The sequence below is a fragment of the Neophocaena asiaeorientalis genome, unplaced genomic scaffold (assembly GCF_003031525.2).
Source record: "Neophocaena asiaeorientalis asiaeorientalis breed wild unplaced genomic scaffold, Neophocaena_asiaeorientalis_V1.1 scaffold82, whole genome shotgun sequence".
Classification (NCBI taxonomy): Eukaryota; Metazoa; Chordata; class Mammalia; order Artiodactyla; family Phocoenidae; genus Neophocaena; species Neophocaena asiaeorientalis.
The window spans coordinates 1,810,316-1,827,397 of NW_020173068.1; the positions used below are offsets into that span (position 1 = coordinate 1,810,316).

At 47.0% G+C, this 17,082-nt stretch overlaps 2 protein-coding genes across 3 annotated transcripts; one reads left to right on the forward strand and one right to left on the reverse strand.

Moving 5' to 3' along the window:
* Positions 1-915: 915 nt before the first annotated feature.
* LOC112398572 (STE20-related kinase adapter protein alpha-like) lies at positions 916-2,186 on the reverse strand. The gene is given in 4 exon segments (XM_024743219.1): positions 916-1,374; positions 1,376-1,612; positions 1,614-2,093; positions 2,175-2,186. Coding segments are annotated over 4 exon segments (1,188 nt in total).
* Positions 2,187-11,749: 9,563 nt separating this feature from the next.
* Positions 11,750-16,885, forward strand: IDH3B (isocitrate dehydrogenase (NAD(+)) 3 non-catalytic subunit beta). Of its 2 annotated transcripts, none has more exons than XM_024743111.1 (12): positions 11,750-11,807; positions 11,927-12,007; positions 12,119-12,217; positions 12,317-12,437; positions 14,336-14,396; positions 14,474-14,606; positions 14,708-14,841; positions 14,932-15,034; positions 15,126-15,272; positions 15,512-15,606; positions 15,717-15,777; positions 16,469-16,885. In XM_024743111.1, the coding sequence occupies exons 1-12, from the start codon at positions 11,772-11,774 to the stop codon at positions 16,553-16,555; spliced, it is 1,158 nt and encodes a 385-aa protein (XP_024598879.1). In that variant the 5' UTR covers positions 11,750-11,771; the 3' UTR covers positions 16,556-16,885. The 2 variants fall into 2 exon arrangements, with proteins under 2 accessions (XP_024598879.1, XP_024598880.1); XM_024743112.1 differs by having other exon boundaries at positions 16,760-16,885.
* Positions 16,886-17,082: the final 197 nt, after the last annotated feature.

A 17,082-nucleotide genomic window follows, 5' to 3' on the forward strand; every position in this document is an offset into this window, starting at 1 on the left:
TGAAGTATAAGTGACCTACAATACTATGTGGGTTCCTGTTACACAACATAGTGATTTGATATTTCTGTAACATTTCAAAATGATCACCAATATAAAGTCTAGTTACAGTATGTCACCTTACAGACATAAAAACCTTACAGAGGTTTTTTTTTTTTTTTTTTCCTTTTGATTCTCTGGAAGTTTTAATTTGTTCTGTCAACGGCATAAGGACTTAGGCCCTCAGGCTAGGCAAGACATCATGGCCCTTGGAAGAAGCACCAAGGCTGCCTGCAGGAGACGGTAAGATGGACTCTTGGTGGGAAAGGAATGAGCTACACAGATGAACCAAGGGAAGGTTTTCGGGGTCAGGGCCCAAGTGAAAAGGGGGGTGAGGATGGACTGCCATAGCCTTAACCTAGTGCTTAAAAAGAAAAAATACCCTTCCCTTCAGTTATTAGGGAGAGGTATGAGTGGAGGGGTTTCTTATTGCTTGCCCCTCCATGGACCTATAGGATCTGAGAGCAGGGGAGAAGAATGCAAGCAGGCTGGTAGGAGAACCAGAGTAAGAAGTCACACAGTTCCCTGGGTGGATGAGTCAAACCCTGGGCTTGGACTTCAGCCCCAAGGGCCAGAACAGCATCTCTTTCTTCTGAAGAGGTCAAGTCGCCTGAGCTCACAGGACCAGGAATGTCAGATTTCCAGCCCCTCCCGATCCATGGTTGTTGGGATTCCCTTGTGTCTCAAAAGCCTTGGAGCAGTAAAGAAAAGTTTCTCTCCAGGAATTTCTTTCCCAGTCAGTAAGCAGCCGACTTTTCTGGCAGAAATGTCCTTTCTGCCCAATCTGCCCCCAGGAGGGTGGGAATGTGGCTAGCCCTCAGGAAGTGTCCCAGAGGCTCATATGGCCCGGGATGGAGAATGTGCACCTTCTTCAGAGGCTCAGAACTCCCACTTGTCCACCTCCAGCTCTTCCAGGTTTGTTACCAGGCCAAAGATTCCACTGTGATCCTGAGACTGGCTGCCTTCAAAATTGGTGATGGGGGTGACAGGACAAAGCAACTCAGGCAAAGCCTCTGAGGCACGTCGCTTGATCAGCTTGAAGAAAGAATGGTTCAGGAGGGTGCAGGCACTTGGTCTTACATCTGGGTTGTGCTGAAGGCACTGCTCCACAAAGTGGTGGGAGTGGGGTGAGAAGATGCGGTGATAGGGGTGGGACAGTGAGTTGCCATTGGAGGTCCTGGGGGTGCTGGTGGCCAGGCTATCACTTAGGCCAGAGTTGGCCACTGAGCGCGAGATGCTCATGGTAAGCTCCTGGGCAGGGATGGTGCTGGTGTCCAGCAGGCAGGGCACAATGCCGTTCAGCTTCTCCAGTAACATCTGGGGGGCAGGCATATCCTTTAAAGGGGACATGGCTATTGGCCAGTTCACAGGCTGTGATTCCCACACTGTAGATGTCAAACTTGGTATCATAACCCTGAAGATTCTGCTGGAGGACCTCTGGGCTGAGCCAGGGCAGAACCTTGATACTGTACTTGGTAAAGTCGTGGACCACACGCTGCTGCTGCCCATGGCTGGTCATGCTGAGGTTGCTGCTTAAACCGGACAGGTAGACCTTCCCATCTGTGGAGATCAGAACGTAGGTGCCTGGCTTTGACACTCCTGTGCATATATCCCATGTGGTGGATGTAGTCCAGGGCCTTGAGCACCCCCTGCAGGATGTAAGCAATTCCCAGCTCATTCATGCTGTCCATGAAGTGTGTACAGATGAGGTCCTTTGCAGAGACATATGCCATGAATGATGTGATAACCCACAGCTCATTGTCTGTAATAAAGGTGGCTTGATATGGCAGGATATTGGGATGGCTGAAGATCTTAGAGACACGGAGCTCCCCTTGCAAGTATGTCACCAGCTCATTGGAACAAGCTTCTAGGTTAATCCTTCGTACAGTCACGTACTTTCCCATTGGTTTGTACCTTGCTAGATTCACTGTCATCAGGTCCTCGAATCCTTTGCCTGTAACGATGAGTAGCTCATAACACCCTCCCTTTGGCAGAAAGCTACTCATGATCTCCTGTTTAGTGAAGGATGCTATCGACTCTGAGCTTGCCTCGTTGGTCTCCAAATGGTTCCAAATCTCTTAAGCCCCCAACAATGAACTTTTCCGAGACTAAATGGCTAATTCACTCTATTTACTTACAAGAAAAGACATGAGTTCCTAACATGTAGACCTACTTTAATTTCAAAAATTGAAACCCAGCTCCACCTCCTTGGTTTAAGGCTGTACCAACACCAGGCCAATTGCTGGGAGGCCAGAGTTATTGACAATATTCCCCATACTGTACATTTTATACCACTGATTCATTTATTTTGCAACTGGAAGTTTGTACCTCTTAATCTCCCTCACCTATTTCTTTCCTGCCTCCACCTCTCTCCCTTCTGGCAACCAACTGTTCTCTGTATCTATAACTCTGTTTCTGGATTCCACATATAAGTGAATTCATACGGTCTTTCTCTGTCTGACAATTTCACTTACCATAATACCCTCTAGGTCCATACATGTTGTTGCAAATGGCAAGATTTCATTCTTTTTTATGGCTGAGTAATATTCCATTTATTATACATACCACATCTTCTTTATCCACTCATCCAAGTGGACACTTAGGTTGCTTCTATATCTTGGCTATTGTAAATAATGCTGCAATGAACATAGGGGGACATATATCTTTTTGAACTAGTGTTTTTATTTCTTTGAGATAAATATCCAGGAATGGAATTGCTGGTTTATATGGTAGTTCTATTTTTAATTTTTTGAAAAAAAAAAACTCTCCATACTGTTTCCATAGTGGCTGCACCACCACCAATGGCATACAAGTGTTCCCTTTTCTCTGCATCCTCGCCAACACTTGTTATTTATTGTCTTTTTGATAATAACCATTCTGATGAGTGTGAGGTGATATCTCATTGTGGTTTTTATTTTTTTCATAAATTTATTTATTTTATATTTTATTTTTGGCTGCATTGCGTCTTCACTGCTGTGCTCGGGCTTTCTCTAGTTCCGGCGAGCGGGGGCTACTCTTTGTTGAGTGCACGGGCTTCTCACTGCAGTGGCTTCTCCTGTTGTGGAGCATGGGCTCTAGGCACGTGAGCTTCAGTAGTTGCAGCACGCAGGCTCAGTAGTTGTGGCTCACAGGCTCCAGAGCACAGGTTAAGTAGTTGTGGCGCATGAGCTTAGTTGCTCTGCGGCATGTTGGATCTTCCCGGTCCAGGGCTCGAACCTGCGTCCTCTGCATTGGCAGGCAGATTCTTAAACACTGCTCCGTCAGGGAAATCCCTACCATACTGTTTTGATGACTGTAGCTTTTCTTTCTCAAGATTGTTTTGGCTATCTGGGGTCTTTTGTGTTTCCATACAAATTTTAGAATTATTTTTTCTAGTTCTATGAGAAATGTCATTGGTATTTTGTCAGGAATTGCATTGAATCTGTAGATTGCATTGGGTAATATGGTCATTTTAACAATATTAATTCTTCCAATCCATGGACATGGTGTATCTTTCCATCTGTCTGTGTAGTCTTCAATTTCTTTCATCAGTGATTTATAGTTTTCTGAGTATAGGTCGTTTACCTCCTTAGTTAGAAGTATTCCTAGATATTTTATTCTTTTTGGTGTAATTGTAAATGGGCTTGTTTTATTAATTTATCTCTTGCTGACAGTTCATTTTTAGTGTATAGAAACGCAACAGATTTCTGAAATTGGGTGATATTTTTACCTTATGGGAAAACAGACCAAGGGGTTTAATGTGTGTGGATCAGGAGCTACTGCAACAGCTTCAGGAGATCATGGTATTCCAGAAGAGAGAGCAGGAAGTGCTGGGTGGCAGGAGAGGCTAGTTCATGGCAGGGGGCAGGCAGCTGGAAGACTTTCATTTTCTCTTGGCCTCTGGCTTCAGGGTTGGAGTGCCACTGCCTCCTCCCTCATGAACCTCCAGCATCAGTCCAGGGAGAACCTGAGCCCAGGACCATTTCTCCCCCAGTCCACACTGCAGCCCTGGGTGCCTTCAGCCACCCCTGCCTGCATCCATCCACAGGACTGGGTAAGATGCTGACGTGGACATTGGGTCCTACAGAGCTGTAAGGGTTTGAGATCCTCAGCTCCATGAAGTTCCCAGCATACTCTGCTATTTCATCAAAGCGGCTGAGGGTGGAGTGTGGATGGGAGAGAGGGATAGGGAGCACAGGGTCAAAGAGTGGGACTGTGCCAGTAAGCAAGGCTTTGTGTTTGTTCACTTTGGGTTTGAATGCCATTTGTGGGGCTCAATCAAATAAACTTGTAATGTTTTTGGCTTATCTAAAGCTCTATTCCAAACATCCTGGCTGATGCCATTTATTTCAGCTTTGGAGACCCTTTGATTCAGCAGCCTCATCCACGTTGACTTTTGGGTGGGGCTGTGCAGCTTGCTGCCCCACTGTCATAACATCCTTCCTCCTCCTGCATGGGGGAGAGTGAGCAGGAACCAAAGCACCATTCAGGTGGCTTGTTTCAATCCTGCCTCTCACTGCTTAGCCTCGTTGACAGGTAGGACAATGTGAGATGCTCACTCTAGCCACCCTTACCCTGCCACCCCCTGTTTGGGTGAGAGGAGTCACTAACATGTGCCGGGGAGTCTTTTCATGTCCCCTGATCTGGTCCACAGGGTCCTTTGTCCTTCCTATTCCAGAAAGCCATACCTCTGTCAGCACCCTATCCTCATTGCCAAAACTGTCAGGGTCTGGCATTTGAATTTACCCTGCTGATAAGTGAATAATTAGCCTCTTACTGTTTCATAGATGCTGGCCAAGATGAGACTCTAGTGACAGAGACAAAGGACTTTATTACACACGGCACCTTAAGCAGCATAAGCATAATGTTTACATTGGCTCCCTTGCCCCGCCAAGTCCCACAGGGGCAGCATGGAGGGCCCCAGTAGATGCCATGCATACAATGGGTTTGTGTTGCATCTGAGGAACACGGAGCTTGGGGAACCCACCTGTTTTATAGCAGGAAATAAGCAAGCCTGCTTTTTGTCCTAGAGGGAGGTATTACTTCATCCCTCAAGGTTGCTCACTACAAACACAAGCCTGAGAAATGGCAAAGAGCAGTTAGGACCCTGTATCCTTGGGATACCCAGGAAGACTGGGCAGGGCCGCCAGGGCTCATGGCCGGTTGCCTCTCCTAGTAGTTCCTACTCCATGTCTGTTTCCAGGCCACGCTTGTCTCTTTTTTAAAAGCTCCGTTTCTCAGTCCTGATCAGCAGTTTCTGCTGCCCTTCTCTAGTCTACCCAGACTGGATCATGGCAGCAGAAACAAAGAAAAGAGAAACTCAAGCTCTTTTTTTTTTCCCCACACTGTGGCACATGGGATCTTAGTTCCCCTACCAGGGATCATATCCACATCCCCTGCATTGGAAGCACGGAGTCTTAACCACTGGACCTGCAGGGAAGTCCCCCCAAGCTCTTTTAAGATCACAGATGCAAAAGACTTAAATAGATCTTAGCAGATCAAATACAGCAGTATACTTAAAGAATAATATATCATAACCAAGCTTTTCTAACATATAAGGATGGCTCAGCATTAAAGTTTATCAATATGTATTAACAGATGCAAGGATAAATTTCATTCATTCATTTAGCAGATACATATGGGCCCAGGGTTGACAAAAATAACAAAATTCCAGCCCTCAATGAACTTACATTCAAGTGAGAGACACGGACAGAAAACAAAGAAACAAATACATAATATGACATCTAGTAGTGACTGGTAAAACTGAGAAAATAAGGCTCCAGTGAAGTGATAGATATCAGCAGTTTCACGTGGTTTCACCTAATATATATGTGGGAATTTAATATTTGACAAAAGTAGAAATTCTTATCTGGGGCAATTAGCTAAACTTTCAGAAAAAATAAACGTAGGTATTTATATTTCACCTTTTATAAAACTACATTTCAGATAAATTAATGACCTAAACCAGAGAAACACACAAGACCATAATAGCATTAGAAAAAATATTGGAGAATATGCTTAGCACCTTAAGGTACAGGAGGCCTTCTGAAATGAAAGCTAGAGCATTGGAGACAGACTGACACATTTCTTTCTGTATCATGTGGAAGGAGAGCAGAAGTGGTGTGTGCAACTGGCAGGAAGTATCATTAAAGGGCTGGGGGCCTCTGCTCTTCCTCTTCCCTGTCCTCCTTCTTGCTGGGTGGAATGTATAAACGGTGGCTGGAGCTGGAATAACTGTCTTGAATCAACTTGGGAATGAAGACCTTGCAAGGTGGACCAACAGGATAATGACGTCTGAGCCTCTGACAGGATGGAGGCCAATCCAGCCCTGAACCAACTATCACTGAACTCTTAGGTGAGCAAGAAATAAAGCCCTTTCTTGTTTGGGTTGTGGTTATGTTGTGCACTATCACTTTGCACCTGAATCTAATCCTAACTGATACATGATACACCTTCTCAGCCCTAGGTGAAAGATCATGATTGTTTGTGTAAGCCACTGGTTCTCGACTCCGGTTAACTTTTACAGTCATCCAGGGAGCTTTTAAAGAACAACAGTATCTCACCCCAGACCAGTTACATCAACACCTCTGGTGGTAGGGTCCAGACATGGGTATTCTTAAAAAGCTCCCCTATGAGTCTAATACGCAGTCAGACTATGAAGAATTAGTTTCAGCCAATAAGGACAAACTTCTTCCCCTCCTTCCCAGTCTCCCTTGTAGTAGGAGAGGTCATGGACCTAGTTCTGGCCTGTGCTACCTAAGTGGAAATCCGCTGAGATTTTATCTGGGATACTGTTTACATTTCTGATAAAAAGGAGCATACGTGGCTGTGACTGTTCTTTCTCCCCCTTTCTAGCTTTTTTTTTTTTGGTACGCGGGCCTCTCACTGTTGTGGCCTCTCCTGTTGTGGAGCACAGGCTCCGGACGCGCAGGCTCAGCGGCCATGGCTCACGGGCCCAGCCGCCCCGCGGCATGTGGGATCTTCCTGGACCAGGGCACGAACCCGTGTCCCCTGCATCGGCAGGCGGACTCTCAACCACTGCGCCACCAGGGAAGCCCCCCTTTCTAGTTTTGAATCCAGAAGTGTTGTCCAGAGCCACAGCAACCATATATGGTGAGTATGAGGCACCAAGGATGAGGACACTAGGCAATACACTAAGGCTGGCAGAGTGAAAATTTCCAGAGCCTGGGTCTCAGGGTGCATCACCACACAACTAAACCAATCCCAGTAACTCCTTTACCTTCAGAAAAGCTGTGAAAAACCCAACAACCCTTATCTGTTTAATGAGTTCTCTGTTTATTGCAGCAGATCACATTCATAACAGAAACATATACGGGTGTTTTGGATGCACTTTGGTAACATTTATCATGTGTACAAAAAAAATTGTACACGAATGTACACAGCAACATCGCTGGTGATAGCCCAGACTAGAAATCACCTAAGAATCCATTGACGTGAGAAAACCTCAATAAATTTAGTAAATTCACATTATATAATACTATGTAGCAAAATAAAACAATAAGTCTGCTCATTTTCTAAAACATGGTATCTTAGATCTCTAAGACATGGTGCTGAGGGAAAAACGTAAATTATAAGACAGTAAGTATATAGAGTATGAAACCATTTATTCTGAAGCACACACCCATACACTAAAAACAATACTATATATTATTCCGTGCATGTAAGGGGGTGTGCTTGCATATGGAAAACGTTTCAGGGGAGACAGTTAGCTGCCTATAGGGACAGGGCAAAAGGATTGGGGCTGTGGTTGGGGTGGTAAGAAACTTTGGCCTTATTTATAATTTATAAATTTTTAAGAAAGGAATGTAATCATTTACCTACTGTCCAATTAAAAATACTCAAGCAAAATTTTATATTAAAATTAACAAGAGGGGCTTCCCTGGTGGCTCAGTGGTTGAGAATCTGCCTGCTAATGCAGGGGACACGGGTTCGAGCCCTGGTCTGGGAGGATCCCACATGCCACGGAGCAACTAGGCCCATGAGCCACAACTACTGAGCCTGCGCATCTGGAGCCTGTGCTCTGCAACAAGAGAGGCCGCGATAGTGAGAGGCCTGAGCACCGCGATGAAGAGCGGCCCCCGCTTGCCACAACTAGAGAAAGCCCTCGCACAGAAATGAAGACCCAACACAGCAAAAATAAATAAATAAACTCCTACCCCCAACATCTTCTTAAAAAAAAAAAAAATGGTAATAGTCTAAAATTAACAAGAAAAAAGAAGTTCTACTTTTTGGGGACTCTTCCCACTGAAATCACCTTTCTCATTCTCTGCCATCTCTGACCTCTTGGTCTCACCTGTCCATCAAGAGCAGGCCCCAGCTCCTGGATCCTAGCCTTTCTCCTGCCTCTGCCATGACACTATCCTAGGTGACTCCCACGGGGACACAGATGACCCAATGTAGGTCTGAGTCCTCTCTGCAGAGGTCTCCTTGAGCTCTCTTTGGGATCCACTCCCATAGTCCCATCTGGGACTCCTCTATCACTGGCATCTGCTCCATTTCCAAAACGGCTGGTGGAGACACCCTCCTTTCCTTCCATCTTACTTGCTCAGTGACTCCCACGAGCACTATTCTGACTATTTTGGGATCTTTGATCCTTTTCTCACCTTTCTATCCATTAGATCACTGTCTTCACTTCCCTCCTGATCCCATTTTGCCAACACCCTCAACTCTCTTGTACCTCTCTCTGGCAAAATACATCTTCAGATGAACCCAAGTGTTGGCTTTCTCCATGAAATCACACATAATCATATCATGGTAAATTCATGGTCACCATTCCAACAGGTCCTTAGTATTGCTCATTAATCCCTCTCCATTTCTCTCAGCTCTAGAACTTGAACCAATCTTACTCACTACTCCTTACTGTACCTCATCTCCTCAAACATGCCTGCTCTCCTCACTGGGTCCCAGTGCACCATGGCCATTCTCACCTCCACAGAATAGTAGCTGCCTTCTCCAGTTCTTTTTTGCCAGCTGGTGCATCCAGTCCAACTGCTTCTGGTGTTGGTCATTAACTGCTCACAGCTACCCCCTTCTCTGGGAGGGTTGTCCATGGTCAATGGAGCCTCCAAGAGCCAGAGATTCCTGGAAGATTAGCCCATGCAGGGCTGAAGCAGAGTTACTAAGCCTTGCCTCAAATTGGGACAACCCTGAGACATCATTCCTGCTCCAGGGCTCCCCAGAACAAGCTGAGGTAGACTCCAGCTGAGGCTACATCTTGCTGAGCTCCATCCCCTGCCCTCTTCTTAGGAAAGGATTCTAAATGCACAAACCAAAACAAATAGGATTACAAATAAAACTCACTACACTGATAATAATAATGCAACCTTGTAATACAGTGCTATTTGTGCTGCTTTTTTGGGCATTAAATAACAAAATCTAGCATTAGGTCAAATAATGTCAAAGTAGAGGTCAGAGTAAAGGATATTTCAGGATATCTGCCACAACTGAAATGCGGTATGAATTATAATTTCTATTAGTGACAAAGTCAAGGGTACTAAAGGTAGCACTACAATTTCACTCTACATTCATAATGATAGGAAATACTAAATTTCAGTTAGAGTTTAGTGAGAATAAAGATGTGATTTTTTTTGATTTTCCCCTTCCAAGTTCATGGTACTGGTTTATATTCATGGACACCTGGAGCTCTGGTTAGGACCCCATTCTGGACAATTTATAGGCCTAGGAAACCGACATTCAATTCATCCAGCCTCATACTGAACACTCATATATGCTTCATAACAGTTAGAAGGGACAAGATGGTTTAACCTCCCTCACCTGCCCAAGAGTCTGGTTAAGGAACTTTTCAAGGGTCCTGACTGAACTTCCCTATTCTCAGGTAGTATCAGCGAGAGATGCCTTAATAGGGACTCGAAGTCCAGGAGAACTCACCAAACTCACCAGAAGAACACAATGGCCTTAGACAGTGATGGTCACATTTCCTTGGCCTGAATCAACTGGCATCCTTCATCAATTCCTTTCACCCTTTTGACAACCACATGGTGTTATACCAATTAGCAGATGTTGTTTGTCAGGCTGGGCTCAGATCTGTGCAGAATTTAGGGATGGAAATAATGTTGTAGTTGCCCTCAAGAAAATTAATATTTTCTGGGATGAAAAATAGATTATCAGAAATTAGACCAAGATGGCACTCTCTTCTTTCCCACCATAAATTTCCTAAAGTAACAGAAAATATAGTTTTTAAAAAGTGTAAATCTCCCACTTTTTCTCCATTAGAAAGAGTAATATTTGGGGCTTCCCTGGTGGCGCAGTGGTTGAGAGTCCGCCTACCAATGCAGGGGACACGGGTTCGTGCCCCGGTCCGGGAAGATCCCACATGCCGCGGAGTGGCTGGGCCCATGAGCTATGGCCACTGAGCCTGAGCGTCCGGAGCCTGTGCTCCGCAACGGGAGAGGCTGCAACACTAAGAGGCCCGCGTACCACAAAAAAAAAAAAAAGAGAGTAACATTTGGAAGAGAAAAATGGTGGTGGATGGCAATAGCAGTGTGGAACCGGGAACTAGGGAGTCTAAGGAGGCAAGATGGTGTGAATGTTTTCTGGTTTTGATTCTGGAGATGGAGGAGTATGTCATATTAATATTATACATTGATAAATTATTCAATTAGCTACAATATTAACAGCTTTTTCAGGTGTTCAAGCACTTTTCATGTGTTCAGGTTTCTTACGCATTTATTATCTAGTTTAAATCTTTTCACCCAACAGTAGAGAATGTCCTTCCTAAAGGAATGCAGAAAAGAGACACAAAGCTTGTGCTTGATCCCCAAGATTAGAACCACTGCATTCTTTCCCTTGGGCTGGGAGAAGGCTCTGCATCTTTTTGGATGGATTAGGTATACAAATCACCTAGTTAGTGGTTCGTAAATTTGTGTGTATCACCTGGGGGAGCCTGTTAGACATGTATTTTCTGGGGCCCCAATTCTGAGATTTGGATTCAGCAAGTCTGGGGTGACACTCATAAGTCTGCACTTTTAACAAGTGCCCCTGGTCCACTTGTGTCATCTGTTTTAGCCATGTCGTTTGTAAACAGCATGTGACTGGAAATTTAAAAATAGGTCTTAAATTCCCTTTTAGTCACACTTACAAGCTTGTAATTTCTGTCTCCAATTACAATCCTGCTCAGAGGAGTTCAGGCCTAGGATACACTATTAGGGAAACAACTGTCAGAGCAAAGAACAAGCCCACCTAGGAAAAAACAACAAGGAAACTTGATTAATACAGAGTAACCGGGCAGGCTAGGAGACTGAAGAAGCCAGACACACACACCTTCTCCCATGGATTGTGTGGCGTTCATTAATGCCTTTAGTGTCGGACATACGATTGTTCAGTGAGAATTGATTAAAAGAATAACAAATACGTGGACACATAAACATTAAGAAAAGATAGATTCTCCAGTATTGTTTTTCAACTTGTTATTAAACTCGTTTGATAAAATGAAACCTCATATTCGCCTTTAATGTTATTTTGAAGTTTCAACATAAATACGGTGTCTGAAAATAAAGCAATAGACAAAGCGGCGCTGTGCAGCATCACGGTCCAAGGGAAGTGGTGAGTAGAAATGGATGAACGCGGAGGAAGAAGAAGCGGAGGAAGAAGAACGGGTGGGAGGTTTCGGCTGGAGAAAATGAGCTTACCTCCCAGCATCAGTGCCGGACCGGAAATAGGGGCGCCGGGCCGCGCCGGCTTCCGGCGTCATTTCGCCGCGACTTCCTGTGGAGAGCATGGCGGTCCTTGGCGGTGTCCGCTGGGTGACCCGAGTGAGGCCCGGGGCATGCTGGGGTAGGCGGGAGGGCGGCGGGTTTGTACCGGGCTCACCGAAGTATTCGGGGCGTGAGGCTCCCAGATCCGACCTCAAAGGTTTATGTGACTGTCGTAGACGCTGGTCGCCGCCCCGAATCCCGGGGCATGGAGGAGCCTGTGTACTTCGGCCGTAGCGCAAGCCGCCTCGCGGAGCCAGGTAAGTGCAAGTCCGGCTCCGGTCTGGCCCACGCCCCGACCCCTCCTCTCCTGGCCTACCCCAGGACTCCTGCCCCAGCCCCAGCTCTAGCTCTGCTGACCCCGCTCGCAGGGCGAGGACGTGAGGGTGGAGGGCGCCTTTCCCGTGACTATGCTACCAGGAGACGGCGTGGGGCCTGAGCTGATGCACGCTGTCAAGGAGGTGTTCAAGGTGAGTGGCCTGGGGGAGTCAGCCAGCAGGGGCGATGGACTGGGTTGGAAAGGACTTACTCGATTCTGACCCTGCGATTTTTGACACCTGCCCCTGAAGGCTGCCTCTGTCCCAGTGGAGTTCCAGGAGCATCACCTGAGCGAGGTGCAGAATATGGCATCTGAGGAGAAGCTGGAGCAGGTGCTGAGTTCCATGAAGGAGAACAAGGTGGCCATCATTGGTATGCGTGCCTCCTTGCTACCCCACCCATGTTAGTTAAAATCAAACGAATAAATGTTCATTAATCTTACCTCAGCACACACATAATACATTAACTCTCCCGACCTCCCGCCACTGGATTGGTGGCCATCAGTGGGAACCCACTTGGAAACCCAGGAATTGAGAGATTGTGTGCCTCTCATGCTGTCTATGCAGGAAGGCTCCATGAGTTTGTAGTCTGTCATGGGGCTACATTATGGGTCACCAAGTCTTGTTAACTGTGTTTCTAGAATGCCATTTCTAGCTGCTTCTTTTCTTTTGTCTTCCCTTCTGCTTTCCTACTGTAATCACCTCATTAGATTTTTTGGCTTTCAGTTCTGCCCCTATAGTCCATCCTCTACAGCTCTTTTCTTGGAAAAACCAGCATGACTTTCAGGCCCAGCCTTAGTGTAGGAGAGTAAGCTCTTTATGAGCTGACCCTCAGCTTTTCTGCCTTTGTTTCTACAACACTTGTTGTGTGCTTTGGTCACACCAGACTATATTAGTTTCCAAATACATGTACTGTCTTGACTTTTGCTGTTTCTTCTGCCACAGTGTTCTCCTTTTGGTGCCACCTGTCAGAATCTTCCTCACTCACTGTATTAGTTTCCTAGGGCTGCCATAACAAATTACCACAAACCTGGTGGCTTAAAATAACAGAAATGTATTCTCTACCAGTTCTGGAGGTCAGAATCCTGAAATTAAGGTGTTGGCAGAGCTCCTTCTGAAGACTTGGGTAGAATCCTTCCTTGCCGCTTCCAGCTGTTGGTGGTTCCTGGCAGCTGCTGGCATTCCTCGGTGTTTCTTGGCTTCTGGATACATCAGTTCAGTCTCTGTCTCTGTCTTGATATGGTTTTCTCTACTCTGTGTCTGTGTATCTGTTTCTCCTTCTTTTCTTGTATAAGGACTTGTCGTGGGGTTTAGGACCTACTTGGATCCAGTGTGATTCCATCTCAAGATCCTTAACTTATTATATCTGCAGACACTGTTTTCCCAAATAAGGTCACATTTACAGGTTCTGGGGGTTAGGACATGGGCATATCATTTGGGTGGTTCACTATTCAACCTAGTAGACTCACTCAACCTAAGGTCTGGCTGAAGTGCCAGCTGTTCTATGATACTTCCTGATGTTACCAGAGGGAATTTCTTCTCTGTGCTCCTGTGCGTGTTGGTAATACCTCTCCCATGGTATTTATCATTTCTTTCATATTAACTGTCTTCCCCCAATGCATTGTTTGCCCCTTGAGGACAGGAATTTGTGTTGTGTTTTTTGGTTGATATCCCTAGTGCCTGACACATGATATTCAGTAAGTGCTGGTTGAGAAGATGTCAAATACATAGACATAGAAACATCAAGAAAGGTCATGGATCCCCTAGATTGTTTCTCAACCTATTAAACCGAGGCTCTTTTTTTTTTTTTTGAATTTATTTATTTATTTTGGCTGCACTGGGTCTTAGGTGCGGCACACGGGATCTTTAGTTGTGGCATGCATGTGGGATCTAGTTCCCCGACCAGGGATCGAACCTGAGCCCCCTGCATTGGGAGTGCAGAGTCTTACCCACTGGACCACCAGGGAAGTCCCGAAACCCAGGCTCTTTGATAACATGAGAAAATTATTTTCTGTCCTTTTAGGTCATTTTGAAGTTTCAACATAAATTAAATTTGGTGACTAGAAATGAAACAGTGGGCAAAATGTTTCTGGTTTTAACTACATTATTTTCCTTTGCCCCGTGCCTCCAGAGGCATTTAATGTCACTCATTTGGGAGTGGGAGATGGGAGTCTGGGGGGGATCACTGAGGGGATTGGACACCAATCTGGGTTCCCTTGGGCTTGGCCTGTGCCTAACACCCCCCCTCCCACCTCAACTTTGTTTATGCAGGAAAGATCCACACCCCGATGGAGTATAAGGGGGAACTAGCCTCCTACGATATGCGACTGAGGTAGGTGGTGGGAGGACATGGGTGAGTGGGGTACTGGGGCACCAGGCACAGTGCTCATGGCTCTGCCCCATCCCCAGGCGTAAGTTGGACTTGTTTGCCAACGTAGTCCATGTGAAGTCACTTCCTGGGTACAAGACTCGACACAACAATCTAGATTTGGTGATTATTCGAGAGCAGACAGAAGGGGAGTACAGCTCTCTGGAACACGAGGTGAGGCCCTAGAAATCGCAGAGGGCAGGGGTGAAGGGGGGAGAGAGGCACAGCTCCTTCCCTTTTTTCTAGTGTCACCCAGCTTCTTCTCTCTTACGCAGAGTGCGAGGGGCGTGATTGAGTGCCTGAAGATTGTCACTCGAACCAAATCTCAGCGGATCGCAAAGTTCGCCTTTGACTATGCCACTAAGAAGGGGCGGGGCAAGGTCACAGCTGTCCACAAGGCCAATATCATGTGAGGGACATGGCTTTGCATGGGGTAGGTTCATGGGAAGGTAGCTCCCTGCACTCTATCGGCTGAGTGTTCCCTTTGGTCCATGGACAGGAAACTGGGGGATGGGTTGTTCCTGCAGTGCTGTGAGGAAGTTGCTGAACTGTACCCCAAGATCAAGTTTGAGACAATGATCATAGACAACTGCTGCATGCAGGTGAGGCCCTCCCGGTGTGCCCGTTCTCAGTGCTGAGCAAGGCAGGGAATAGGATTTACGTCTCTCCTCCATGCCCACATTTTGCCCCCAGCTGGTGCAGAATCCTTACCAGTTTGATGTGCTGGTGATGCCCAACCTCTATGGGAACATTATTGACAATCTGGCTGCTGGCCTGGTTGGGGGAGCTGGTGTGGTCCCTGGTGAGAGCTACAGTGCAGAGTATGCAGTCTTTGAGACGGTGAGTGAAGTCACCACCTCCCTCAGCCCTCTCTGTGCCCTTCTTCTGACCTCAGGTCCCCTTGATAGCTCTCCCCCAGTGCATCCCCCTCCTAAGTGACCCTGGCCTGCTTCTGTCCTCCCAACCCTTACATCTTCTCGGTGTTCCTGGCTTGACCTTTCATCCTAATGCCCTTCCCTGACCTCAGCTTCTGCAGAATGTCTGCCCCCAGTGACTCTGGCCTGCTCCTCTTTCCACAGGGTGCCCGGCATCCATTTGCCCAGGCGGTGGGCAGGAATATAGCCAACCCCACAGCCATGCTGTTGTCAGCTTCCAACATGCTGCGGCATCTCAAGTAGGTCACTGTCGGCCCGGGGAGGCTGCTGGCTGTTCGGGGAGCACAGGTGGGGAAATCAGGGGGATGATGTGGGGGGAATCTCAGTTTCTTTCTGTCCACATTGACAGTCTCGAGCATCATTCCAACACGATTGCAGATGCGGTGAAGAAGGTGATCAAAGTCGGCAAGGTGAGTTTAGAAAGGCTGTGGGGTTTAGGGTCTCGGCAGGACTTTCTGGGGAACCTGAGTTGGGGCCTCCTTTCCCTCCAGGTCCCAAGAGCCTCTGCTCTCTGCTTTTCCCCCAGTCCTGTCAGGGCTGTTCATTTCCCTTCTCTTGGCTGTTTCATCCTCTTGATCTCCTTTGCCTCCTAGTTCCCATCTGCTATTCCCTCTTTCCTGCTCCATCCATTGGCACTTTAATTGGCCATCTTAATGCAGAACTTACAGCTTCCTATCTAAGCGGAGATGGAGGAGCAGAGGGAGATAGCTGGCAGGATGAGGCACCAGTGCCACTTCCTCCACACCTGGAAGCCCATCCTCATCCGCCATTCCCCTGCCAGTCATCTGTGCTTCCACCTGGTCTTCTCTATTTCCCCCGAGGCATCCTTCTCCTGTCTCCAATCTGCATTTCCCTTCTCACTCATGCTCAGCTTCCCACCCTCGCCCAGGCCACAGCAGAACTCGGAACAGTGGCTCTGGCCCTCAAAAGACAGGAATGGATGGGTCCATGCTCTTCCAAACCTGGCCACCTCCTTGCATCCTGCTGCATTGTCTTCTTTTTCTGGCCTTGTCACCCTCTTTGGATTCCATTTCCATCATACTTCCCTGCCTTCATGGGCTCTCTTTTCTTCCCCACGGCTGTTGCCGGTGGTGGCTGTAGGTGCGGACTCGAGACATGGGCGGCTACAGCACCACAACCGACTTCATCAAGTCTGTCATCGGCCACCTGCACCCCTATGGGGGCTAGAGCCCTTTATTCCCTCCAGCCTCACAAGGACCATACACCTCCCTTCAGTACAGTGGACCAGAGAAGAGCCCTAAACCTGTAGACCATTATCACCTTCTGGGCAGAGCCTAGGTTGTCTGGGGCTGGCTTCCTTAGGGAACTTAGGTGGTGGGGGGTTAGGGATGGGGCCCAGGCCACAGAGGTGATGACAGTTCTCCCCCACAGGTTCGAACTTCTCACATGGGTGGTTATGCCACCTGCCAAGACTTCACTGAGGCGGTCATTGGTGCCCTGTCCAACCCATAGGTCCCACCATGTAAGGTGTCCAATAAAACATATGACATGATATGACTCGTGAATTTGTTTTTATTTTTATTGGGCTATAGGGGATGGGCTGGGAAATATCTCTGTAGTTATGCCCTACTAGGGAAATGTCCATTCTAATTTTCCTGGGATAGCTTTCGGAGCTTTTTCTTTTTCTTTTTCTTTGAGCTGCTGTTCTTGCTGGCAGCAGCCTCTTCAGGTCCACTGCTAAGAGGCTCCTCCTT

Bases quoted from the DNA above. Each gene is read 5' to 3' on its own strand.
- IDH3B (XM_024743111.1), top strand. From the start codon at position 11,772: ATGGCGGTCCTTGGCGGTGTCCGCTGGGTGACCCGA. The intron at 15,607-15,716 runs GTAGGTCACTGT...CCACATTGACAG, and splicing joins AACATGCTGCGGCATCTCAA to TCTCGAGCATCATTCCAACA. The intron at 15,778-16,468 runs GTGAGTTTAGAA...TGGTGGCTGTAG, and splicing joins AGGTGATCAAAGTCGGCAAG to GTGCGGACTCGAGACATGGG.